The sequence below is a fragment of the Neophocaena asiaeorientalis genome, unplaced genomic scaffold, assembly GCF_003031525.2.
Source record: "Neophocaena asiaeorientalis asiaeorientalis breed wild unplaced genomic scaffold, Neophocaena_asiaeorientalis_V1.1 scaffold198, whole genome shotgun sequence".
In the NCBI taxonomy this organism is placed as follows: domain Eukaryota; kingdom Metazoa; phylum Chordata; class Mammalia; order Artiodactyla; family Phocoenidae; genus Neophocaena; species Neophocaena asiaeorientalis.
Genome location: NW_020175221.1, coordinates 7,800,837 through 7,828,128, shown reverse-complemented (window position 1 = coordinate 7,828,128; position 27,292 = coordinate 7,800,837). Strand labels below are relative to the sequence as shown.

The 27,292-nt window shown below is 41.0% G+C and overlaps 2 protein-coding genes across 2 annotated transcripts; both read left to right on the top strand.

The window, feature by feature from the left end:
* The first annotated feature begins 483 nt into the window (after nt 1–483).
* Nucleotides 484–10,172, top strand: LOC112413413 (granzyme A). Its single transcript, XM_024765372.1, has 5 exons — nt 484–581; nt 2,309–2,456; nt 3,768–3,909; nt 7,594–7,866; nt 8,958–10,172. The coding sequence occupies exons 1-5, from the start codon at nt 521–523 to the stop codon at nt 9,108–9,110; spliced, it is 777 nt and encodes a 258-aa protein (XP_024621140.1). The 5' UTR covers nt 484–520; the 3' UTR covers nt 9,111–10,172.
* A 9,051-nt stretch (nt 10,173–19,223) lies between these two features.
* Nucleotides 19,224–27,201, top strand: GZMA (granzyme A). Its single transcript, XM_024765369.1, has 5 exons — nt 19,224–19,458; nt 22,037–22,175; nt 23,607–23,748; nt 24,000–24,269; nt 26,327–27,201. Exons 1-5 carry the CDS (start codon nt 19,389–19,391, stop codon nt 26,486–26,488), a joined length of 783 nt encoding a protein of 260 aa, XP_024621137.1. The 5' UTR covers nt 19,224–19,388; the 3' UTR covers nt 26,489–27,201.
* The last annotated feature ends 91 nt before the right edge of the window (nt 27,202–27,292 follow it).

The window sequence follows — 27,292 nt, the reverse complement described above, 5'->3', positions numbered from 1 at the left end:
ATATCTGTCCTTTCCCCCACTAGAATAGGTTTAAAGATGCTATTTCAAAATAATTTCTGATATAGACTTGAATTCTCAGATTTTTAAAATAAACTCATATTTGAAAGTGAAAAAGTTGCCAAAGAAGAGCAATTTTCTATTTAGTGTTCTTAATTTAAAATAGTCCCTATGGCTGATTTGCTTTGTTGTGCAACAGAAACTAACATGTTATTGTGAGGCAATTATGCTCCAATAAAGCTGTATTAAAAATAATAATAATAAATAAAAATGAAACAGTCCCCATGGCTTCACATTTACCCTTTAAGGTAGGAAAGGTCTAACCCTGAAGGAAATGTGAAACAAATAAGTAACCACACCATCTATAAAATAAAGTTATGTTTTCCAGTAATAAAATACCAAACTCTGTAGCCACATAGCAGAGAAAGATAAGAAGAAAAAACCCACATCCTTTGTGTTTCATTATATATTACTAAGTCAGTACCTGAAACTAAATAGTCTCCATATGTGAGTAACAGAAGCCATGAAAATTCCTTTCCTTTTCTCTTTTCCCACTGGCATGTGTCTCCTTCTAATTCCTGGAGGTAAGACATATTTCCATATGCTTTTTAGTTTTGCTTATAAGAAAATAGAATTTTATATTGCTTTAATTTTTGTTTAATATTGTGTAAAAGGGAAAAAGAAATCACAACTCAATTTCCAATAATTTTTCATGTTACGTTTTTTCTTTGCTATCTAAATGGTATATTGGCTTTTTAAGATGAAAACATACTCTATTGTATCTACAGCAAAAATATGAAAGCATTAACTATATCTGGAGGTTATCATAAATTCAGGCCAGATCTACAGAGCTCTACCTTCAAGTGAAAAACCAACAAAGCCATTAAATTGGGGATGGATAGATTACTTATTAACTGGAGGGCTCAGTCATACAGATACAACTGAGTAGTCATAGCTCTCAGATAAATCTTAAAACTTTGGTTTTCAGAAGGTATTTGTGAGTGCCTATTTCCAGCAGTGGGGGTGGTGAAGAAAGCAATAACATCAATGTAAAATACTCTAATGAACTGTGTGTGTGTGTGTGTGTGTGTATGCACACGTGTGCACCAACACTGCATAAAACTTACAATGAAGTATAGCAGTATTCTATGTGGTTTACTTATACTCTTCTTAAGTATCATTGTTATCAGCCCATTTTACATATGAGGAAACCAAGGCACAGAGAGGTTAAGTCCATTTACTAAAGTCATCAACTAGTAAGTAGTAGGGCTGGGATTTGAACCCAGAGTTCAGGTTCTTAACCACACACTATGATATCTTATAGCTCAATGATACCTTCAGAGCTGGGATTCTTAATGTGGGATCCATGAGCTCCTTCAAGGCCATGGATGGGCATCAAGAAGTCTCCCAAAACTGTATGCAAATATTTACATGCATCTGTGTGTCTGTACTATATCAGATTCTCAAATGGCTCTATATTTCAAAACTAACAAAGGTACAGAGCCACTACTTTAGGCAAACAGTACATCACAATGGAAAGGGTATGATTTTTCATGATGCGGAACTGTGTTAGAAGACAGCTTTGCTATTTATTAGTTGTGCGAACTTGGGCGAGGTAATTGCCCTGTCTAAACTTCATGTTCCTTATCTCTACATGGGAGTAATAACACCCACCTTGCATTGTAGCAAACATCAGAACCAGTGTCTGAAACTAACCGGTGCCTAGTAAATCATAGATGCTTTCATTATTATTGCTACTATAGTTGTTGATTTTTTTCTTTGAATTTAATATAACTTACCAAACCATCATTCCAAATAATAATCTCACCATGGAACACTGTGAGATTTTTAAGGTCAATAACACAGTGTCCAACCCAAGACTGAGACAATGCAGCCTGTAATAGGAAGTGAACAGACTAGTAAAGGCACAAACAGGAGAATGGGGTTTCTCCCCAATCTGCTTTTACTGTGTGATGTTAAGTCTTTAATCTTTTTGCTTTTTGAGCTTTAAGAAAAGAGACTCTCTTGCCTGACATTTTCTACCTCCCAGGGATAGGAAGGAGAGAGACATTATGTTAAAGGTGTTTTGCATTCTTGAGGAAGAGAAAATTGTTTAAGTTCAAGATGCTATTATACAGAGCTGTCATGGAAAATTTTTAAAACTCTGTGTCACCTGGACTGCTTTGATCTTCTCTCCCTGACGCAGAGTGCACATCTATGTACTCGATCTCGATCTATTCATTATATCAGAACTTTTCAGAGGGAAGCATGACTTGGTAAGATAGGATTTCACTCTGGATCACTCTTTTAGTTTTTCCAGTATCCTGTGAGGGAATTATAAGAGGAAAAGAAGTACCACCTCACACAAGACGCTACATGGCTCTAATCGAAGGGCTGAAAGTCTGTGCAGGCGCTTTGATCAAAGAAAACTGGGTGTTGACAGCTGCTCACTGTGACCTGTAATTAATACTTTTAGGCGTGGGGGACAGGGGTTGTGAAAATGAAGTCCAAAACCAAAATTAGGTAGAGATGGAGAAGAAAGTAAGCAAGCACATTCACTGATATGTACTATTATTATCTCTATAAGCAAAGGCCAGATCCTATAGAATAAAATTGAAATACATGACCATTTTCTCACATTATTTAAAAAATATTTTTCACTATAAATACCAATATTATCAACATTTTGAAAAAAAATGGTGAGAAATAGCACTCATAATCTTATCAACTTCACACAATCACTGTTAATATTTTGCTATATTTTGTTGCAGGCTTTTTCCATAAGTATATTTTATACAGTTGAGCAAGTTAAGTGTTCTCTATGATTACAAGCGCTTTACTTACTATTATATAATTAGTTTTGTCCCATGTTGCTACATATTAGATTGAACCATAAGAAATTACTGATATTTAACTGTTTGACTTTACAAAATAGCCATTTCCTACGGTTCAAACTAATGTTTTTCCTAATTGTGATTTGAAAGTCAAAATAATGTTTATCACAAGGATATGCTGCTGTCTTCTTTATCAGTACCTGTTGTTGGTACCTACTATTTCCCTGCTCACTTTTGCATAAATTGCATGAATAAAAGAAGAGACTTAAAAACTAGCTTCCCACAAAGAAGATCAAAAGAGATCTGCAATTCGTGCACACTGGATGGATGAGAAAATATACCCATCAAAATGGTAGGAAAGGCTGAGACACACACTTGCAATAAGCCCCACCACCCCTGGCACAGCACCACACAGTCGGGAGGGAACCCCTAACTCCCAGCATCTCCCTGAGGAGTGAAAGCTTTGGACCCCACATCTATCAATCCAACATTTTAAAAAATTTATTCTATTGAAGGACAGTTGATTGACACTGTTGTGTTAATTTCTACTGTACAGCAAAGTGGTTCAGTTACACATCTATATGTATTCTTTTTTTCATGTTTTAACCTTCATTTTTATTTTATATTGGAGTTGATTTCCAAAGTTGTGTTAGTGTGAGCCATGGCCTCTGAGCCCGCGCGTCCGGAGCCTGTGCTCCGCAACGGGAGAGGCCACAACAGTGAGAGGCCTGCGTACCACAAAATAAATAAATAAACAAATAAAAAGTAACTAAAACACCAAAAGTAAAAAACCTCATAAATTCCCCCCTGCCTTGCTGTGCTTGTTTATAAATAGGAAACCATCTGAAATAACTGGTCAGATTTAATAAACTAAGTTCATGCTTAATTTCATCTATTCTCTCACATAAATGATACATCGTCCTTGTTTTTTTCCAGGAAAGGCAATCCTCGAGTTATTCTTGGGGCCCACTCTACCTCCCATAGAGAGAAATATGACCAAGTATTTTCCATTAAAAAGGCAATTCCCCATCCATGCTTCAATCCACAGACATTTGAAGGGGATCTTCAACTCCTTCAGGTAAATATGGCGGTTTTTTTCAATAACTATTTTGAAATTGCAAAATTTTGAAATTTGATCAGTTTAACTTGAAACTAGTTTTTACACACTGGCCTCATAGCCAGTGGTTGGCTAATGCCAGGATGTAAGGGTAAGAAGTACAGCTGGGACCCAGTGCAATTGTACAGATGTTCACCCTCTTAGAATTCAGTTCAATTTAACAGATATTGACAGAAGTCCTACTGTGGTAAGACCTGTCAATCCAAAGTGGTAATGCCACCAGCAACTCAACTGCAGACAAACCACATTGCATTTATTGATTCTTGCTCAGCAAGGGAGACTGTACACCATGAGGAACCATAGGGTGGCTCAGTAAGAGAGTGTTAGATGGGGCTTATCCTAGGATTTGTCAGATGAGGGGGAGGGTTCTAGGAAGTAGGAGTTTGCTCTGAACTGACTGTTGTCAGGAAGTGGGGTAATTCTACGACTGAGTATCTCAGTGAATCTTACTTATCTAGGAGGCTAAATCTGTGATTGATAAGAAGCAGCAATCACTCATTTTAGCGGATAGGGGGCGCTTGGTCATTTTTGTGGTGGGCACAATGACCTTGCTTTTGCCTGTACTCAAACGTGACTGCAGAGCGGCCTGGGTTTTGCTCCCTTCTTGAGGCTCACCCTGTCTGATATTGGTGCTCTATGACAAGCGTTCATGATCAACAGGAAAAATCGTGGCCCAGCTGTGAGTGCCAGTAAGCTTTTCTCTTCGTCATAAGATAAATAGGTTCTGTTCTCAAAGTGTTCACAGTCTAGTGGGAGAGACAGACAAATATATCAACAGCTCTGATCTGGTGGTATGTGACTCATCGGTGATGGAGATGACTAAGACGGGGACTCTACGAGAGGACATGGTGTGTCCAGGCGGTCAGGGAAGCTTTCTTAGAGAAGGTGCAGGGGTTAGTAGGAAAGAAGGAGGAAAGGGCCTTTCAGGCAGGAAGAGCAGTGTGTATAAGAGGAGTCTTTCTGGAAAATGCATTTGGAAGAAGAAGGGAAGAAAGGGAAGTTATCATGAGATTTGAGAAAGCGGGGACCCAGATATTGTGAACCATGGGAAGAAGTTTGAACTTTATGGGGAAGGAAATGGGAAAGTGTTTTAAGCTAGGCAGTGACATGATCAGACTTGTTTTTAGAAGGATTATCTGGCTGCTGTGCAGAAAGTATAATAGAAAAGGCAGAACTGGAAGGCAGAGTGTGAGCTGAGGTTCACACCTGTCCAAAGGGGCTTGATGAGGACCTTCCCTAGCAGGAGTCAAGAAGATGCTCAGGGGATCCACACACCTTCATCAGTAGGAGTAAAGACAGGGCCCTAGAGTGCCATGTGTTTCAGGCAAACTCCCCACATTCCCTGCCCCCCAATACTTATAAGTGACCCCCATACTATCAGCCTTGAGATTCTCAGGCTGGGCCTCTCTCTCAGGTCACCCCTCCTCACCCATACTCTAATTCCCTCCAGTACCCTTCCCTGGGCAGGGAAAGGCAATTCCCTCCCCTGTCCAGTAGAGGGCACTCCTTGGCCTACTTCCCTCCTGCGGTTTTTCTCCACAGCACGAACTTTTTTTTTTTAACATCTTTATTGGAGTATAATGGCTTTACAATGGCGTGTTAGTCTCTGCTTTATAACAAAGTAAATCAGTTATACATATACATATGTTCCCATATCTCTTCCCTCTTGTGTCTCCCTCCCTCCCACCGTCCCTATCCCACCCCTCCAGGCGGTCACAAAGCACCGAGCTGATCTCCCTGTGCTATGCGGCTGCTTCCCACTAGCTATCTATTGTACATTTGGTAGTGTATATACGTCCATGCCACTCTCTCACTTTGTCACAGCTTACCCTCCCCCTCCCCATATCCTCAAGTCCATTCTCTAGTAGGTCTGTGTCTTTATTCCCGTCTTACCCCTAGGTTCCTCATGACATTTTTTTTCTTAAATTCCATATATACGTGTTAGCATACGGTATTTGTCTTTCTCTTTCTGATTTACTTCACTCTGTATGACAGACTCTAGGTCCATCCACCTCACTACAAATAACTCAATTTCGTTTCTTTTTACGGCTGAGTAATATTCCATTGTATATATGTACCACATCTTCTTTATCCATTCATCCGATGATGGACAACACGCACTTCTGATGTACCTTAGTTTGTTTGTCTGCCCCCCTCCCTGGAATGTAATCTTCAAAGAACAGATATTTTTGTCTTTTTATTTGTATGCCCTGTACCAGGTAGTATAGTTCCTAGTACATAGTAGGCCCTCCATAAATATTTCCCGAATAATTTTGGATAAGGGATGGAATTAAGCCAGACAGTGGCAAAGGTCACCAAGAGAAGAGATTCTGCACTCAGGTTTCAAGAAAGTGGTAGCAGTTGTCAAGTCTCCTTCAGGAACTAAAAATCTTACCTTTACAATAGGGTGGGATGAGTAAGGGGTGCGAGGGGTTCTTGGTCTTGAAGTAAAGTCAGGAAACTCCCTCTCACCTCTGACACTGTGGCCAGTGGGGTGATGTTGCTAGAGAACTCATGAAGAGGGCATCAGGACCTCCCTGCGGTCAACCTTCCACGGTTAAAACATCACTGCTGTGTGTGCCTGACCCCGGGAGAGCTACTTACAAACATATTCATCCTGACTCCAATTCCGATCCATTCATTCAGACCTGAAGCCCTTTCTGGGGATTCTCCTGTCTCCTTGTCCATCCAACCAGATAACAAGCATGAAGGCTGTGAGAAAGCATGAGTAGGAGAGAAGGAGAGACGTTGCATGTAGGCATTTGAAGTCATGTTCTATGGAGAGATTTTAGACTATGGCCATCTCACTTTCTAAATGCTAGCAGGGTAAGGGTTGGGCACACGCAACTCAGAGTGGGCACTGAGGAAGTGGGGACTGTCTAATGTCAGGAAGTGGGGCCTGAAAGCAATGCAATGATAAGAATGTGACAGTGGCCTTTGCTGCTGTGTCCCTATGTTTTTAGAAGGTCTGTAACACCAGGACTCCCTACAGCTTGAGGCAAGAAGAAAAGAAATAGAATTATGTTCCTCTACCCTCTACTCAACCTTGCTCACACTCCCTGATCTCCTTGACGTGACTTTTCAGAAAGAGAGAAAGCAAGGTGGTGAGCCAAGAAGAGAGCTTTAGTGAATCAAAGAAAAGGGCAGAGCGGGGGGAGCCCCCAAAGGCAGTTAGGCTGGTTAGCACCTGCTCAGAAGCGGGGAAGCCACATTTCCACGTGGAAAATGAGGACACTGGCCCCTTTCCCACCCCGCCCCACTGCACCTGGAGCCCTGGCTTCCTTCCATTGGTCTCAGTACCAGTCAGTTCACAAACCTAAGTCCACCTGAATAAAATAATGATGGCACTCTCCAATACAGCTTTTCAACCACAGAACTGTCAGCCACCACCAACATAATTTCATCACTGACAGGTCAACTGGACTGAAGTTTATCTAGACTAGCCTAGCAAAACATGCATGAAAAGTTGTGCTGTGACTTTTAAAAAATCAGTAACTGATGGTCAATTAGGTTGGAACAGGACTTTGGCCACGTCCTTCGTAAGAACATGCTAAATAAGCAAGGTATCTATTTCAGTCAGAGCTGTTTTCTGGGTTTGGTTACTGTTGTCCTTTCCTAAAACTGCATCTCCTGTCTCTTTTCTAGCTGGATGGTAAAGCAACTATGACCAAAGCTGTAGGAATACTTCGGCTACCGAAAACAGGAGACGATGTCAAACCCCACACCAAGTGTCATGTGGCAGGATGGGGAAGCACCAAAAAAGACACGTGCAAAATTTCAAGTGCCTTGAGAGAAGCCAACGTTACTGTGATAGATAGGAAAATATGCAATGATGCCCAGCACTATAATTTTAATCCAGTTATTGATCTCAGTATGATCTGTGCTGGTGGTAGAAAAGGTGAAGATGATTCATGTGAAGTAAGTAAATTAAAAATTTTAACCGTTTGGGGGCTATAGGAAATCAGGTTAAATAGAGTGCCTAGGAACAAGACGGCGGACTGTCATTATTACTTTTTATGTGTGAGGCCTGCAAGAACGTCAGCTTGACACTGGGCTGGTGTGTGCTCCTTTGTCTCAAGTGAAACATTCTGCCCAGGGAAACTTCTCTCGTTCCTAAGAATCAGGATCCCATTTAACCACCGCTTACGGATGCTTTTCAGCCCTCTCAAAACTGATCACATCAGCTGGCATTTATCAGATGGCAGGAACTATATCAAGTCCTATACTCTATGCCACTTGATCCTCAAATAGCCCCATGGGATAGACACTATTATTACCAACTCTATTTTACAGATAGGGAAATTAAGGCTTAGAAAGTTACTTCCCCAAGTTAGATAACTCGACTCTTAGTGGGGAGGACCTGGACTTAGACTGGGGCCATCTGATTCCCAACTCCTGCGTTGTTCTGCCTCTCCATGTGCTTGACTATGGTTTGGCCCTATTTGGAACTCATGATCCAGAAGTGGTTTGCAAGGTCAGAGAGAATATGAAATGAGGGCTGATGAAAACTGGAAAAGATCCCTAAAAATTGTTTGAACTATCACAAGTACTCCTTGGTCTGAGATGGCTTAACCCATGTCCTCCTTCAGAGCAGGGAGTGGCTCAGATCCCATCTCATGCCTTCAGGCAGCGCCTACATTCAGTTTTTTCCCCTAACATGTACTGAGCAAGAAAAGGGGATACAGGTCAACTGAAGGAGACAATTATTTTTCACAATTATTTTAAAGGCTTCCTTTGTTATTCTTTCTTTGTTTTACTGATGAAAATGAGTTTGTACATCTTCTCCAGAATTGCCTTTTGCAAAATGAAAATGATTGGAAAATATAAACAAATCTGTGTTAATTGATGCTGAGGGCAGACAATTAATAAAAAGAGATATAAAATTAGCCTTTAAAAAGGAAAGAGAGAAACAATGTGTGAGCGAATGAGTGAATAAATGAATGACTAAAAAGGTAAGTAAATATCTTTGGAAAGCACTCTTGTTTAAAACATATGACTTTCTTTTCCAGGGGGATTCTGGAAGTCCTCTGATATGTGATAACGTTTTCAGAGGTGTCACTTCCTTTGGGAAGTGTGGTAACCCCCAGAAACCTGGCATCTACATTCTCCTTACCAAAAAATACCTCAACTGGATAAAGAAAACCATTGCAGGAGCAATATAACATTTCTTCTTCAAAGTAGAAAATTGAGGTAACCAAGTAAAGGGTGTTTTAACTTGACCTATCTGAAGAAACACCTCACAACCCTCTTAACCTCATGTACAAATGACAGTCTGTCTGAAATAAAATTAGCAATGAAAGAAATAACCTCCTGCCTTCACTCTTCCACGACTAGTGAAGACTGATTCATCACATGTTCTCTATCCATGGCAAGAGATGTCCCTTGAGAAAAAGTTCCCCAGTTCAGTGATTCTCTGTTTTATTCAGAATGTGAGGATTGTCACTTTTGTGTTCATCCGTAAAAGGAAGTCAGTCTCAGGGAAATTTAGAATATTCTTCTTTCTTCCAAGTGAAACTACAAAATATTTGTGGCCTTAGGAATTTAGAGCCTGATATTCTATTCCATGTTGGAATAAGGACAGAGATAAAGAGGGATTTTTCACTTCCTACTCTATGCTTCTGTATAGTTTAACGTTTTACAAAAATTCTAATTATAAATACAGTGGGAAAGATGCAATGTGTGTTTTAGATAGTTGGAAAATTTGGAATTTGAGGTTAGAGATAGTTCAGGACAATTGCATCATTTATTAATTACAAGTAGACTAAACTTTCATAGACCAATAGGCCACAGTCCAGCCAGTATCTTGATATGTATTTTGCCTTAGCTAATCAATTTATACATGCAAGCACTAAGCTTCATTCTATGTTATTCTTTTTTGGGGGGAGTATAATTGCTTTACAATGTTGTGTTAGTTTCTGCTGTACAACAAAGTGAATCAGCTGTATGTATACATATATTCCCTCCTTCTTGAGCCTCCCTCCCGCCACCCGCATCCCACCCCTCTCAGTCATCACAGGGCGCCAAGCTGAGCTCCCTGTGCTATGAGGCTGCTTCCCACTAGCTATCTATTTACACATGGCAGGGTATATATGTCCATGCCACTCTCTCACTTTGTCCCAGCTTACCCTTCCCCACTATGTCCACATGTCTGTTCTCTACGTCTGCATCTAGTTCTATGTTATTAATAGATTGTGATATGTAATAAATGAAAGTGGCTTTTTTATCACCTACCATTTGTATCTCATCTTTTTGTTGTGTTTTTCTCCAAAGAGTTGATTTATAATAAACTCATTCTCTAATAATCCTGAGTGATTTATCCAATTTAATTCCTCAAACATTTCCTGAGGGCCCACCATGTACCAGGCATTACGTCCAGATTTATAAATACTGAGACATGACCATTGCCCTCAAAATATTTGAAGTCTAGTAGAAAACTAGGAGAAATCCATAAATAAGAGGACACCTGCTTCAGGTTCTGAAGAACACGTAACAGAGTAAGGCTGTCTACTGTGTTGGGAAGGTGATGGGGGAAAAGATAAATAATATTTCACACTCCCAGCAGACCTCACAATTAGCCCTCAGAGCCTTCCTGCTGAGATCTTCCCTGTATTTAGACAGACCAATAAAAATTTCAGATTCCTGACTAGGATGCCACAGACATCACAACAGCCTGGTGGAAAGAATCACTGGTCCACAAGTCAGACACCAATTCCATCACTGGACAGTATAAGACCTTGAGCAGGGAATTAGTCTGTGCCTCCATTTTCACATCTGTAAACAGTAACATAAAAGGGTCTAATGGGAGGTGGCCCCAAAAATCTGAAGTTGAGTGGTCCCGTCCTCCTAGCTCACACCTCCTAGGATGGCTGTCATCAAAAAACAGACAATAACAAGTGTTGGCGAGGATGTAGAGAAACCCTCATACAACACTGATGGGAATGTGAAATGGCACAGACACTGTGGAAAAGTTTGGCTGTTCCTCAAAAGGTTAGACATTGTGTTAACATATGACACAGAAATCCCACTCCTGGGCACATGCAAAAATCCGTGTCCTCACAAAAGCTTGTATGTGAATGTTTATAGCAACATGGTTCCTAATAACCAAAAAGTAGAAACAACCCAAAGTCTACAACTAATGAACAGATAAACAAAATGTGGTATGTCTATACAATGGAATATTATTCAGCCATAAAAGGAAATGAAGTACTGATACATAGTATCATGTACGAACATGGCTGAACACCGCTAAAGCTTGAAAACACTATTCTAAGTGAAAGAAGCCAGATAGAAAAGGCCACATGTATGATTCCATTTAAAGGAAACGTCCAGAGTAAGCAAATTTATTGACAGAAAGTAAATGGGTATTTGCCAAGGGGTAGAAGGAAGTGGGGGTTGGGGAGTGGCTGCTAATGGTTATGGGGTCTCCTTTTTTGGAGTGATGAAAATCTTTGGGAATTAGATGGTTACGGGTGCACAACCCTGTGTATATATGAAAAACCATTGAATTGTACACTTTAAAATGGCCAGGTTTATGCTATGTGAATTATATCTCAATTTAAAAAAAGAAAAGAGCTGTCTGTCTTCTAAGAATGAAACTAGAAGCAGCAACTTTCAACGGGCACACAGGGGTTACTCAAGCATCCCACCCAAAGGGAGGGAGTTGTCAAGAGCCCGCTAAATAGACTTGAGAAGAACAAATCATACAGTATCTCCAAAGGGCATCCTAGAGATTGAGAAATAGCTGAAGAAAGCTATTCTGTAATCTAATCCTCTCTGTTATCACCAGTATGTCTAAGGAAAAGAGACAGGAGAGACAGACCACTTTCTGAAAAAGGAGAGATAACGAAGAATCATTTGTCAGTGCTTATTGTAGCAGAATTACGGTATGCTGATTCTGGAGGCCTGATGTCAGCTCCTTTGAGAGAGACAGCACTAGATCAGCAAGGCGAAAGTCTTACTGGAAGGAAATGTGATTTCAGATTTGGGGTAGGAGTTAGGGGAGTTATAAAATCCTATCTAACCAAGCAATCTTCTGCCTTCAAGCTGATGTGCCTTGCGAGGAGAGAAGATGTGCCCAGAGCAAGTGAAAAATGCCATTCTTCTGTCACACGATAGTGTGCTAAATCTGCTCTCCATTTTAAACATTACTCTCCTCCAAGTTTGGGTACGAGGGTTAGGCCTCCAGAGCTTCAGCAAAGAGCAAACTGCAACATGGATTTTCAGGAGTGCCTCTCACCAACTCAAAGACGTCAGCTCCAGCAATTCTGCATCCCTCCCCAGCCCGCCACCTCATCCCCAATTTTTTCCATTCCCATAAGCATATAAACATGCTTCTACCCTCCCCAGCTTAACAAAAAGAAAACAAGACTCCCTCTCCAGGCATTTCCCCCATTTCTCTGTTTTGCTCTATGTCAAAACTCCTCAAATGAGACGTCTATACTCCAATTTCTCTCTTTCCATTCTCTCTGAAACTGCAATTTGGCTTTTGCCCCACGCTCTACGGAAACGGCTCGTCAAGGGCTTCATTTTGTTAAACCCAATGGTCAGTTTTCAGTCCCCTTTTACTTGCCTTCCCAGCAGTATTTGACACAGTGGAGCTCTTCCTCCTCTTTTTTTCGGTGCGTGGGCCTCTCGCTCTTGCGGCCTCTCCCGTTGCGGAGCACAGGCTCCGGACGCGCAGGCCCAGCGGTCATGGCTCACAGGACCAGCCGCTCCGCGGCATGTGGGATCTTCCCGGACTGGGGCACGAACCCGCGTGCCCTGCATAGGCAGGCAGACTCTCAACCACTGCGCCACCAGGGAAGCCCTCTTCTTCCTCTTTGAAGCGCTTTCTTCACTTGGTTTCCAGCACGCCGCTCTCTCCTGGCCCTCCTCCTACTTCACAGGTCCCTCCTCCTCAGTCCCCATTGCTGGACCTCCTCTTCTCTTCTACCTCTTCATGCTGGGGAGAGTCGCAGCTAAATCCCGGGACTTTTCTTCTCCATCCTCACTCCCTCTCCCATGGCATTTAGGTTCTATGACTCTGGAGACGGTGCGCCATCTACACGCTGATAATTCCTAATCTGTCTTTAGCACAGACATCTCCCTAACTCCAGGCTGCTAGAGCCAGCTGCCTTACTCTAAAGCTCCACTTGGGTGTCTAGCAGACATCTGAAGCGCAACCTGTCTGGGGCAGACCTCATATCTTCCCTCCCAAACCTGCGTCAACTCTAGACTTCCCCATTATTTCATGGTAGCTCCATCCTCCAACCTCCCCGTTGCTCAGACCAAAAATTCTGGAGTCTTTTGGACTCTTCTCTTTTTCTTTCACTGCACATCCATTCTGCAAGGGACTATTACCTGCCCTACCTTCAATATATATCCAGAATCAGACTATATCTTATGACCTCTGCTGCTACCTGCTGGGTCCAGCCCACCATCCGCTCCGTCCTAAATCACTGCAGTCACCTCCTAACCTCACCGCTTCCTCCCTTGCCCCCATTCAGTCTGCTCCCTGAACGGCAGCCAAAGTGATCCTGTTCAGACACTTCAGCTCATGTCTCTCCCCTGCTCAAAGCCCAGCAACGGCTCCTGTTTCTGTTGGGGTCAAGGTCCCATGAGGCCCTCACAGTTTTGTCTCCAGCATTCCCCTGACTTCATTTCCTTCTGTGCTCGCCCCACTCTCTTCTCTCGAGCCATGCTGGCCTTCCTGCCCTTCCTCATACTCACCAGGAACCCACTTAGGGCTTTTCCCCTATTCCTGGAAAGTTCCCCCAGATATCTTCATGACTAGCACCCTACCATCCTCCAAATCTTTGCTAAAGTGTCACCTTCTCAACACACCTTCCTAAATTTCCCTGCTTAAAATCGCATTGCACACACATCCAATGCATGCTCCCTCCCCCTCCCCCTGACCTTTATTTATATAGTTGACCCTTGAACAACAGCAGGGGTTAGGGGCACTGACCCTCTGGACAGCCGAAAAATCCATGTATAACTTTATAGTTGGCCCTCCATATCCACGGTTCCGAATCTGCGGATTGAACCAACCTAGGATCAAGTAGCACGGTAGTGCTTATTTAGTGGGGAAAAAAATCTATGGATAAGTGGACGCTCGAAATTTAAATCCATGTTGTTCAAAGTACAGTGCCTGGAAGGCACACCCAGCAACCTCCACTCACTGAAACCCAGCGTGCATAAAGCCCATGCTGAAAGAACCCCAAGTGATCAAAACAGTGGTTTCAGAAACCCACACCCTGGCCTTGTATATTCACTGACTGTTAAGCCTAGAAGGGCTCCAAAGAGCACTTAGTCCAACTCTCTCCCTCACCATGTAGAGAAGGATGCTGAAGCCTGGAGCAGTTCAGAAGCCTTACTTACAAGAAAATACTCTCTGAAATGTCAGTTTTCCTGCTCCTTCCCTCTCCAAGTCTAAATTATCTCTTCTTTAAAATATGTAGAAATAGACATTTCTGTGTATCCAATGAGACAATTCCAAATATTGAATGCTTGTTACCTACAAGGCACTCAGCCCTGAGCAATCTCCCCCACTGAGAACACTGAGACAACTTGTACAAAAAGAACTGTACCTTCTCTAAGCAGAAACCCAGCTACAGAAGCGATTCGTCTGCAGCCCTGACTGGCAGAGTAAGAAGAGCAGTGAACCTGGGACAGAGCTCCTGATCTCACTCTGCCTCTGACACACCCCAGGACTCTGAAGAAACCATTCAAGCTCTCTGGGCCTTGGTTTCCTCAATCTGTCATGAGCGGAGAGGACAAGAACATCACCCTGTTCCAGAAGTGTGTAAATAAAATGTCCTCTAACAGAGGCCTTTTCACAGACATTGAGAACAGATCTGAACTTCCCATGGTGTACAAGGCCCTGCTCGAGCTGGAGTCTCTGCCTCACTCACTCCACTCTGGCTGTGCCAATATTCTTCTCTCAGTTCCACACATACACACACACACATGCACCAGGCTTTGTGACCACCCACCTGCCCTCACACATACACTCTCACATACGTCCCCATCCCCACAGGCACTCACATTCACACCTGCACACACACTCACTCCCCATAAACTAGGTTTTCTCAGGTTGGCACCCTTTCATCCGGCAGTTCTGGGCTTTAACGTCAGCTGCTCATCTTCTCTGAGACAGGCCGTCCCTTAGTATTCTCCATTTCGGCACCCAATTTTTTTCCTTTATGTTACTTACAACAATTTAAAATCATTTCACATGTCTTCCTTAGTAGACTCTATGCTCCATAATGGCAAAGATTAAATGTGTTTTATTCACCTTTGCTTCTTATCCCCAGCATTTACACTGTGTCTGGCACCTGAGAGGCATTCAATAAATATTTATGTAATGTATCAATCAGTATGATTCCAGGCCTTTTCCCCAATAGCTGATTCACTCCTCTATGACCGTGGAAAGAGGACAGCAAATTCAAATACAAGTGCATGTAACAGCATGCATTGCTTTCTTGAAAAATATCGATTCATTGAGTTATGTAGATTTTCCAAATGTTGACACATTCATTGCACAGTATGTTTTAAAATACATTTGTTAATGTCACTATCATCTCATTGGGAAAGTCCTTAAGTGTTTGGAAGATGTCAAGCTCGTGATAGCAGACACAAGTGTTCCCAAAATTCTAATTTTCACTTGAAAGCTCTAATTTTATCATTAGCAACACGTTGTCAGTTGTTTTCTCTAAAGCAACAGGCTCACTTCATTCATGTTTGAGAAAATGTCTGTCAGATACCCAAGTCTGAATAATCATATTTTGTCTGTTAGCATTCTTTCGAATAAAAATAGTATTCCATGAAAGAGACAGATAAGTTCACAACTCAACCAATTGCACCAGTGCCTTTCCCCAAAGCAACCATTGTACTTTCATGTGTAACCAACGTGTTTCATGCATATTTTGCACAGTTCTCACATCACAGAGAATATTAAAGAGACATTTACTACAGGGTAAAGATGTATTACATTTTTTTAAAATTTTCCTGTTTCTACTGTCTCATCAAAGACATTCTTTTTTTTTTAAATTTTTATTGCAGTATGGTTGCTTTACAATGTTGTGTTAGCCTCCACTGCACAACAAAATGAATCAGCCATACACATGCAGATATCCCTTCCCTTTTGGAGTTCCCTCCCATTTAGGTTACCACAGTGCATTAGGTAGCCTTCCCGAAGCTATACAGTATGTTCCCATCAGTCGTCAAAGAAATTCTTAGTTGAAACTGGTTTTCTCTTCTGAGAGTGTCTGACCTACTAGTACAGTTTGGTGCTACTGATTTGTGCTAAGGCAACAGCAGTTTTATCCGTCCTTCCCTTTGTGACATCAGTGAAAATGTCAACACAGATGAAAAACCAACACCTTAGTATTATTATGAAAATAATTTTAATCTTGCAGACCCCTGAAAAGGTTTCAGGAACCCCTAGGGGTTCACCAACCACACTTTGAGAACTACTGGCTTACAATAGTGCAATGGCTCATTCACAGCTGGAATAAATTAAAATTTTTCCCAAGAACGTAAATAAACAGCCTTAATACACAATTTTTAGAATTTATACTTTACAGTCAAAACATCTTTAGCCTCCACGTTAGAATGAACAAAGTTAGTGGGAAAGTTAGTGGACACACACCTTTCAATTTCAAAACTTTCTACAAAGCCTCAGTAATTAAGATAGTATGGCACTGGCATAAGGAACATATGCCAATACGGTACTGACATAAAGACAGATAATGTTATAAATTGAGAGTCCAGAAATAAACTCTAACGTTTATGGCAAACTGATTTTTGACAAAGGGATCAAGACAATTCCTTGGGAAAGAATAGTCTTTTTAAGAAATAATTCTGGGACAAATGAATATCCACATGCAAGAGAATGAAGTTGGACCCCTACCTCAAACCACACACAAAAATTAATTTGAACCAGACAAAATTAAAAAGGCGACCTAAATGTAAGTACTAAAACTGTAACACTCTTAGAAGAAAATCTAAGAGTAAATCTCTGTGATCTTGGATTAGTCAGTGATTTTTCAGATGTGAAACTAAAGGCACAAGTGATAAAAGAGATGGATAAGTTGGACTTCATCAAAATTTAAAACTTTTGTACTTCCGAAAGACACCATCAAGAGAAATAAAAGACAACCCACAGACTGGGAGAAAATATTTGGAAATCATTTATTTTATAAGGGGCTCATATCCAGAACATATAAAGAACACTTACAACTCAATAATAAAAAGACAAATAAGTCAGTCAAAAAACAAGCAACATTTTTGAATAGCCATTTCTCCAAATAAGATATACAAATAACTAGGAAGCCCATAAAAAGAAACTCAACATTAGTCATCAGTCATCACAGAAGTGCAAATCAAAACCAAAATAAGAAACTGTTTCATACCCACTAGAATAGCAATTATAAAAAAGAATACTAATAGCAAGCACTGGCAATAATTTAGAAAGCTGGAACCTTCGCTGTTGATGGGAACGTAAAATGATGCAGCCACTCTGGAAAATAGTTTAGAAGTTCCTCAAGATGTTAAACGTAGCTACAATATGACCCAGTAATCCCGCTCCTAGGTTTATGCCCGCACCCCAAATGAAAACGTATGTCCACCCAAAAATTCGTACATAAATGTTCATAGCAGCATTATTCATAATAGGTAAAAAGTAGAAACAACCCAAATGTATATCACCTGCTGAAATGGTAAATAAAATGTGATATTTCCATATGATGGAATATTATTTGGCAATAAAAAGGAATAAAACACTAATACATGCTATAATATAGATGAACCTCAAAAGCATTATGCTAAATGAAAGAAATCAGTCACAAAAGACCACATATTATACGATTCCATTTATATGAAATGTCCAAAATAGGCAAGTCTAAGGAGACAGAAAGTGGATTAGAGGTTGTCTAGGGCAGGGGAGTGGGGGAAGGAGGGTAATGCTGAGTGACTGCTAATGACTATGAGGCTTCTTTGGGGAATGATAAAAATGTACTAGAATCAGATTATGGTGATGGTTACACAACTCTAGAAATACACTAAAAGCCATTGAATTATACACTTCAAACGAGTGAACTTGATGGTATGTAAATTATATCTCGGAAAGCTGTTAAAAGTCAACATGAGTCTAGGAAAGGTAACCATAGTCACACAAAAAGAAACAGAATTATCAATGTTTCCTTTAGGAAATTTTCAGTAGCTGTAGTCAATTAAAATTTGATTTTTTTTTAAAGTCTGCACTAAAATTATTCACCAAAAACAGAAGCAGGGTATCCCACTGCTTTACTGAAAATGGTTCATCTTTGATACCCTAGTAATATCTGGGAAAAGGAAACACAGGTATCTCAGTAGGGCTTCCTTCCAAGGTCATGTGATTTCTGAAAAAGCAACCTCTGAGTCTGAAGTCATCAGGGTGTTAATTCTGGGGATGGCTGGTTAACACCAAACACCCTGATCAAGCCTATGACCATATACATGTCATATAATAAAGACCACATCCTCAGCTCAGAAAAAGAGCTAAAGACATTTCTAATAGAAAGCACACTGAATACTGTTCGCTCAGGGACTGAGGATGATCCTTCTTAGAGTGAGATATTTTCCTTACTGGAACAAAGTAGCCATGTCTGACACCCATTTTCCTTTCTTAGCTAACTCCAGAAAGAAGGAAGGAAGGAAGAAAGGAAGGATAGGAGGGAAAGACAGGAAGGGAGGAAGGAAGGAGCAACTCAGAGATACTTCCATATGTCTAAAGTTGTAAAATCAAATGATCAGGGGAAGCCCAATCAGGGGACTGGAGAGAGCTAACCCTCCCTACCGCACCAGCCTCTGTCCCCACCTGCCAAACTCCAGACAGGGACACAATAAGTTACCCTCCACAAAGTGGGGAAGGAAAATCCAAGCAGGAGCTTATGAATAGATAAGCCTCCATCCTATATATTTCCACGTGCCCTTAGCTGATTAATCCTTACAAAATCCAAGGAGATGACTAGAAAGACACTTGGTTGGTGACCAACTTTTAGGTGGCCAATTTTAAATCTCTGATTTAAGTCTTTAAAGAGCTTTCATTTGTGAATAGAAAAGATAATGTTGCTGCTGATGAAAACTAGAATCCACGAAATCTCAGCTGAAACATTTGGAGTCTCTTCTTGTATACTATGTTCTGATGGCAACGAGGGCCCATTGTCCCCACCCACTCTGTAGAATTACAACCCTCTCCCCTCAGCAATCCTAGCCAAGGAAAGCATGCCCACAGATGAGTGATTACTCACTGTTCTCACTTGTGGTTTGTTTTTTCTTTTTCCTAATACTCAACTTTGAAATTGGAAAGAAAGAAAAGAAAGGAAACCACATCCTTTGTACTCTCGATATATAAATAAGAGCCAATCAAGAACTGAAAACAGATTTTCACATTGATTGACGTGGGGACACCAGCCACAATGAGGAACTCCTCTACCTTTCTGGCAGCCACTCTCTCAATGGTCATTTTCCTCCTTCTAATTCCTGAAGGTAAGACTGATTCTTGTCATTTCCATTATAGCAATTAAGCAAAATGGAGCAGACCCTTTGGCAATATTAGCTAAGTGTACTAAGAGGAGATTTTTTTCTCGCAAGCCTTAACATTCTTTCTTGGATTCTACATGTATCTTTATTTTAGAAAGAAAAACAACCTTCTTTCTTCTTTACAATTCCTTTACAAAAGATAATAGAACCACCAGTGCTGCCAACTTGGGGCTTGAAAACTGCCAAAAAGGACACTGTAAAAACAAGTAAACAAACAAACAAAAAGTTCTTAAGTTAGGAAAACAAATAGGACCTTTCAGGGAAGGAATAGTGATGCCTCAGCCTTTCTTGCTGCAGAAAATGCATAGATAGCTTTAATGACAAAATCGACAATACTTCAATAATAAATAAATATATATATTTTTAAACATGACCTAGACACACCCCAAGAATCAGGAATGATTCAAATATTTATCATTATTTCTCTAGGTTAGTGTGTCCTTGGGAATACATTAGGACATTGGGAGCATCCTCGCATTGACTCTTTGGAAGTGCTATAGTGTTTTGTATTACGCTTATTCTTTGACGTACTAAGTAGTAACCAAGTTGCCTGGTTTTGTGTGAGTTGCACATGCGTCTGTTTGAAATGCTGCAGAAGTCATGGGATTATCGCTAGAAGGGTAATAGCCCCGGGGTAGCTCTAGATGTTCCTTAAAAACTTTCTCGGCAGTGAAAAGCACTCTGGGGCTAGGCTGAACTGTGCTGACAAATGTGGAGCAGCCATGGGTTTTCCCCACATTCTGGCAGCTTTTGGAGATGGAAGTGGTGGGCAGGTGCTGATGCAACAACCTAGCTTACCAAAAATTCCCAAGGAAGTTCTCTAGCTTATCTTGCACCTAAAAGTTTTAGAAATAATAAGGTTACAGGGCATTAGAAACAAAAGGGTGGGCAGAGTACTATAAGTATGGCATAGCACGACTATGGTCAGGCACGTTAAATCCTCCACAACAGTGAAAACAGAGCAGATTTTTAAAATCCACTCTTATCTTTTCTTCAAAGGAAACAACAAAAGCAACTTACTCTTTGTTTCCTGTGGTCAGAGAGAGCAATGTGGGTCCCTAAAAGGAACAGACACAGCAAAGCAAGACTTGATGCTCTGGACGGGAGGTCTCAATCCTTCTACACGTTAGAATCCTCTGGAGGGTTTGAAACAATGCTGATATCCCAGCCCCAGTGATTTTAATTTATTGTGATTCTGGGTGGGAACCAAGAATTGCTAGTTTTAAAAGCTTCTCACCTGCTCTAAATCCTATTCCCGAATCCTAGGTTGTGGGATGTGGGGACTTTTTCTGAGGTGGTATTTGTGCTCACCAAACACAGGACTCTGCAAAACGAACTATTATACTGAGTTTATGATTTCTGCAGCCCAGACGGTCCAAAGATGCATCTTTGAAATCCATCTATTTGTGATACACCCAAGGAAAATTGAGATGTAGGTGAAGTTCTCTTGGTTTCTCTAAGTTCCTTATCTTTTTACTTCTAGAGTCTAGGACTTCTCCTTCCCAACTCCCTTCTGGAAACCAACTTCCCCTTCCCCCACTCTCATCATTTACACCTCATTGTAAATCTGGCAATGAGTTAGCTTTAATAATGGAGTAACAGGCACTGTGCCCTATTGAAGCAAACCTGAGTCCCAGCCAATAGTCAGGAGAAATGTTTGGGGAGAATCCAAGAACATCTGGTGTAGGAAGGTGATGCTGAGAGTATATCACACGGGCATAAGATCCTCTCAACCAACGTGTATGGTTTGCCTCGTGCTTTGGTCTCACTGTTCGCTAATAGTGAATCTCTACTCTTGTTCTATCACCAAAGAAATTTTACTAAGGTAGAATTCTCTCCCTATAGCATCTTCTCTCCTCTCTTCATTGGAAAAGGGCTTAAATTAAACCATGTGGTACAGTCTGGAGATTGAAGGGGAGCTTCAGTTGCAAAAGATATTATTCTCTCAATTTATGAGTGAGAAGAGTGCAAATTTCAATAAGCAAAAGTTTCACAATGACCAAAGAACTCAAGGGTAGGCTCACAGCTAACAGGTACTAATATCAGTTTGTAAGCTGTGGGGTTTTGCAAGGGCTTGGGACAAAAAGGGTGGTTTTCAAGCTTCTAAAAGCCACCCTGCTTCCCCAAATTAATACTTAGCCAGAAAGGGAGAGGTGTGGGAGAGCACTCAAGGTTGTCATCATCACCAGCGGCTCCTTGTGTTACTGGTATAAACCCATGCACAGTTGTCTGCCTTTGCAAGCCCTGAGGCCTGAGGTCAGCGGTTGTGACAGATTTCCAGCCTGATAATCCCTGGAACGGCCAAAGGCATGGTTTCTGTGGATGAAAGAGCAAGACCTTCTCAGAAAGTCCAACAGGAATGGGATTTACATTCAGATATCTGAAATCCACATGAAGATGGGGAGGATGCCCTCATCTCCCCTCGTCTCTAAGTGGGAAATGCGTGTCTAGTCTTAGAAACATGGCTTTAGGTAGAACTCTTTGGAGGGGTCACTGATATGACTTGTCTTTTTCTTTTTAACAGATCTCTGTGTAAAAATTATTGGAGGAAATGAAGTGACTCCTCATTCAAGACCCTACATGGTGCTACTTCAAGAGAAAAGCATCTGTGCCGGGGCTTTGATTGCAAAAGACTGGGTATTGACTGCAGCTCACTGTAACCTGTAAGTGCTTGGGTTTAAAAAACATTCGTGGAGATATTCTAACTTGGGGGAATATTAATGAAGACAGTAAATACCACTAAAGCCACAAGATCTTTACATCGCTTACATCTTTGACAAATTGCTTTACCCCAAAAGGGAGTTGAGCCCAGGCTCGGCCCCAAAGAATCCGACCAATGAGGAAGCATCAACCAGAGCTCTTCCGGAAGATCTCCCCTAGAGCTTCCCTAGATGCTTCTGATCTTGACTTCAAGATGGTGCAGAAGGGTGAAAATTTCAGTGTCCCCTCAGGGGCCTGAGCACCACTGTCAAGCAGAGAAAGCTTCTTTTGAATGCCTTCCTGTTTTTCTTATGAACTTCTCACGCCTTCAGCCATCTCTTAACCACCGTCAACCACTGCCTTCAAACCTCTTCCAGGGCTGGTCTTTTCTCTGCTCCTAAATCAAACTTCTAAACCTAAATCAAGCTTCTGTCTATTATGATAACCACTATCATGTTGGCTATGTAATTACCTATGGCTATACACATTTACATTAATTAAAGTTAAATCAAATTACAAATTTAGGTCCTCGGTCTCACTGGCCACATTTCGAGTCCTCAGTAGCCTACACGGGGCTCCATATTGGACAGAGCAGATCTATAGAACATTTCATCATCAAAGTATAGTCTACTGAAAGCACTGTTCTACTGTCTTAAGTGAGACTAATATCAGCTGTGTAATGGAAAAACAGCAATGTGAATATATGGTTGGTGTAGTTTATACACTAAGATGTGAGTGATAATGGCCTTCATCATTAATGCATCAGAGAGGATCTTGATTTTATTAACCAAAATGAACCTTTAGCATGGAGTAATAAAAGGAAAGAATGCTGGGACCCTCCTGCAGACCACCATCCCCTCAAACACACACTCAATGCCATGCAAATAGGGTCTTCCACTAAGCGATCTATCTCTGAAAGTTTTCCCATTTAAGTCTACTGTTCTCTTACAAAGATTTCTTCAGTGCATTAGTCTACAACTATCGAGTGTCTTTTGCTTTTGTCTCTAGACTACTGAGATCTCTGTTTTCCAGTCATCTGCAACCTGATTCTCTATGACAACTAAAGGAAGGTTGAGGGGACGGCAGTAAAATCCCAACAAAGATCCCAAGACTTGGCTTAGCTGCCATGGAATTCTCTTATCATTTGTTTTTCAGTGAAACTAGTTTAGCTTGTTATAAATAAGCTGCAGGTGATCATGATGATAATGGTAATGATAAATTCATAAACAATTCACTTTTTATTCTTTAAAGTACACATTTTTTTCTGAGCCACAAACAAGTATTTTCACAGCAAGCATATTTACAAATGGGACAATGAAACTGATCAGCACATAATATGCTCAGCTTCTGATTTAAAGAGTAAACCAAATTAACGGTGTTGTGTCTGTTTTCAGGAACAGAAGATCCCAGATCGTTCTTGGGGCTCACTCAATAACCAAGAAAGAGCCTGAAAAACAGATCATGTTTGTTAAGAAAGAGTTTCCCTATCCATGCTATGACCAGGACACGCATGAGGGTGATCTTAAACTTCTGAAGGTACGAACCTTTGATTATACTTTTGATTGAAAGTATAGAAGCTCCTACAGTCTGGCCACCTACATGGAAACCTTTCTCAGTGCCCCGATAACTACAGACTGTAGCTGCGTAAGGGGGTGGGGGATGGGGGTCCCTGAGGGTTCAGCTAGAATTTAAATAAAAGTGTACAATTTTAGTTTTTTTAATTCATTTTTATTGGATGAAATTCTTAATTATCTCATTCTGTTAACTTTTTGCTTGTCTTCCAACAGCTGAACAAAAAAGCAACAATTAATAAAAACGTGGCTATCCTTCCCCTCCCTAAATTGGGGGATGATGTGAAACCTGGAACTATGTGTCAAGTTGCAGGGTGGGGTAGGTTTCGCAATAATTCACCTCCGTCTGATATTTTGAGAGAGGTCAATGTCACCGTCATAGACAGAAAAATCTGCAACGATCAAAGCCACTATAATTATAACCCTGCGATTGGACTGAATATGATTTGTGCCGGAAGCCTCCAAGGTGGAAGAGATTCCTGCAGTGTAAGTAAAATAAGATTCCAAACTCTAGCTGTTGGGTTAACTCATGCAGATGTAGAGAACGTGAAGTCACTCTTTGCCTTGTCATGACACTGGCTTCTACAGCGTCCTAGTGCTTTTAAAAAGAAGTTTGATAGGGCTTCCCTGGAGGCGCAGTGGTTGAGAGTCCGCCTGCCGGTGCAGAGGACACGGGTTTGTGCCCCGGTCCAGGAAGATCCCACATGCCGCGGAGCAGCTAGGCCCCGTGAGCCATGGCCGCTGAGCCTGTGCGTCCGGAGCCTGTGCTCTGCAAGGGAGAGGCCACAACAGTGAGAGGCCCGCGTACCACAAAGCTCCAGTCAAATTAATTAATGTTCTCAGCTCAGGTGAGTTGTTCATCATAAACCATGCTAGTGCCTGGGTTGAACTACTACAAATTCTTGATTTTATATCGAAAACCACTAGGAAGCTATTTTTTCTCATTTTTCATATTAACATATATAGATCTAAACTGAAAAATATATAACACTGAGGAGAGCTGAAGTCAGGGTTCCTCTAGGGCCTTCAGTACGTTTTCCCCATCTGATCACCCCCCAAAAATTCCTCTGCCGTTTAACCAGGTAAGTCTGAAATGCCTGCATTCCCAAGACAGACTCAAGATCTCCAGGGTAAACCACATAGCTTCCTAGAGCTGAGCTCAACCCCTGGAAACAACTTCCAAGCATGATCCATTCCAAAGTACACACAAGCCTGCCTACCATATGCCCTGAGAAGGGCTGGGACTGGGCTCCGCTTAAAGATAGGAGTAGAAGAACCCTTGACAAAGGTTTAAGCTCTGAGCACTGGTGTGTCACTTCTCATTTCACTGGGATGGAGCTGAGCCCTCAGAGCCTTGCATTTGCAGAACTCTGTGTACAAGCCTCAACAGCCCTTCATCTGGCACCACCCATCCTCCCTAAAGCCAGAAACAGCCAAGCTGGTCTCTAGACCTTAAATACATTTAAATATGCTGATTCTAAAGTTCCTTGAGAGAATACAAGGTCACACATTGGGTGGCTCACGCACAAGAATAAAGCATGATTTACAGCTAACTGAAGCCTCCCTCCTAGTGGAACCAGGCAGTTCCAAAGTGTTATCACTGACTTGCCGGGAGCATCCATCTAGCAACAGATGCTCTAAGGAGACTCGGGAGGAAAATCAAAGAATAACATAAATTCCACGAGAGCAGTACTTTTTGTCTATTTTTTTTTCTTTTTGTCTATTTTGTTCACTGATTTAGTCCTAGTGTCTAGAAGACTACATGGCACATGGTAGATGCTCCATAAATATTGACTAAATGAACGATGTTTGCTAGAAAAGAATGGTGTTTGTGGGAGTTTGAAGGAATTGACCTCCAAGGTCTAATTTTAATGTTCATTGATACTATATAGGGTGATAGACTGGCAGATTAATAACACAAGTTTTAAAATGTAATTTTCTCTTCAATGATTACTGTGTTGATTAGTTGAATTTTATTTTGAGTCTTTCGCACTCAATACGCTCTTTAGAGATACTGTTGTATAACTTATTTCATTAAATGTTTCTTTCTCATTAAAAAAAAAAGGAGACTCGAGGTAGCAATTTCTGTCTATTTGAGAAGGGGAAGGAAAAGGTTGCTTCGGCTTTGTTCCTTTGGGAAGACAATTATCTGCTGGAGGAACTAGAAAGCATGGCTTTTATTCTTTGCCTCAGTGGCCAATCTGCATTTGACTATTTTATCCCTTGAGCGATTATTAAACATTTTGAGAAAATGACAAACAGGAGAGTTTCTAAAGCAGAGAATTTGTCTCAACGTTAGTGGATTACACAAATAATACAAGTTTCATTTCAATTTTCACTGCTTCATAAACAAATCGAGAAAACCAATTTGAACATATTATTGAATATTCCCAAACATTTGGGTTTTTTAAGCACTAATTGTCAAGTAAGTCAAGGCTGGTCTTAACTTCACCTTAAAGGCTCCACATTAAATGGAATTTCTTCCATTCTGCTAGTGGTCATATTTGGTGCCAGTCTTCATCATTCCTCTTGTTTTCCCCCAGGGAGATTCTGGGAGCCCTTTGATATGTGAAGGCATTTTCAGAGGCATCACTGCCTTTGGCCTTCCAGGGAAATGCGGAGACCCTCGAGGACCTGGCGTCTATACTCTTCTCTCAAAGAAACACCTCAGCTGGATAGCTAAGACTATGAAACATGCAGTTTAGATAACCGTATTTCATTTCATTTGCTGTTACTTCTTTTTTAAAAATTTTTATTAGAGTATAGTTGATTTACAATGATGTATTAGTTTCAGGTATACAGCAAAGTGAATCAGTTATTCATATACATATATTCACTCCTTTTTTTTAGATTCTTCTCCCATATAGGCCATTACAGAGTATTGAGTAGAGTTCCCTGTGCTATACAGCAGGTTCTTATTAGTTATCTGTTTTATATATAGTAGTGTGTATACGTCAGTCCCAATCTCCCAATTTATCCCTCCTGCCTCTTATCCCCTGGTAACCATAAGTTTGTTTTCTATATCCATGACTCTACTTCTGTGTTGTAAATAAGTTCATTTGTACTCTTTTTTTTTTAAGATTCCACATATAAGCGATATCATATGATATTTGTCTTTCTGTGTCTGACTTACCTCACTCAGTACAACAATCTCTAGGTCCATCCATGTTGCTGCAAAGCATTATTTTGTTCCTTTTATGGCTGAGTAATATTCCACTCTATATGTGTACCACATCTTCTTTCTCCATTCCTCTGTTGATGGACATTTAGGTTGTTTCCATGTCCTGGCTATTGTAAGCAATGCTGCAATGAACATTGAGGTGCATGTATCTTTCTGAATTATGGTTTTCTCCAGGTATATGCCCACTGCTGTCATGTCTTAATTTTATCATAAATAAAATGAATTTGTATCACTGTACTTGTTGCTCTCCTATAACTTGAGCAGGCAGATCTCCACTAGCAAAGTGAACCAGAGTAATATAGAGACCTTGCGGATAATGCAAAGGAGA

Coding starts and splice junctions, on each gene's coding strand:
- LOC112413413 (XM_024765372.1), top strand. CDS start 521: ATGAAAATTCCTTTCCTTTTCTCTTTTCCCACTGGCATGTGTCTCCTT. Junction 3,910..7,593: donor GGGATCTTCAACTCCTTCAG/GTAAATATGGCG, acceptor TCTCTTTTCTAG/CTGGATGGTAAAGCAACTAT. Junction 7,867..8,957: donor GTGAAGATGATTCATGTGAA/GTAAGTAAATTA, acceptor TTTCTTTTCCAG/GGGGATTCTGGAAGTCCTCT.
- GZMA (XM_024765369.1), top strand. CDS start 19,389: ATGAGGAACTCCTCTACCTTTCTGGCAGCCACTCTCTCAATGGTCATT. Junction 19,459..22,036: donor CCTCCTTCTAATTCCTGAAG/GTAAGACTGATT, acceptor TCTTTTTAACAG/ATCTCTGTGTAAAAATTATT. Junction 24,270..26,326: donor GTGGAAGAGATTCCTGCAGT/GTAAGTAAAATA, acceptor GTTTTCCCCCAG/GGAGATTCTGGGAGCCCTTT.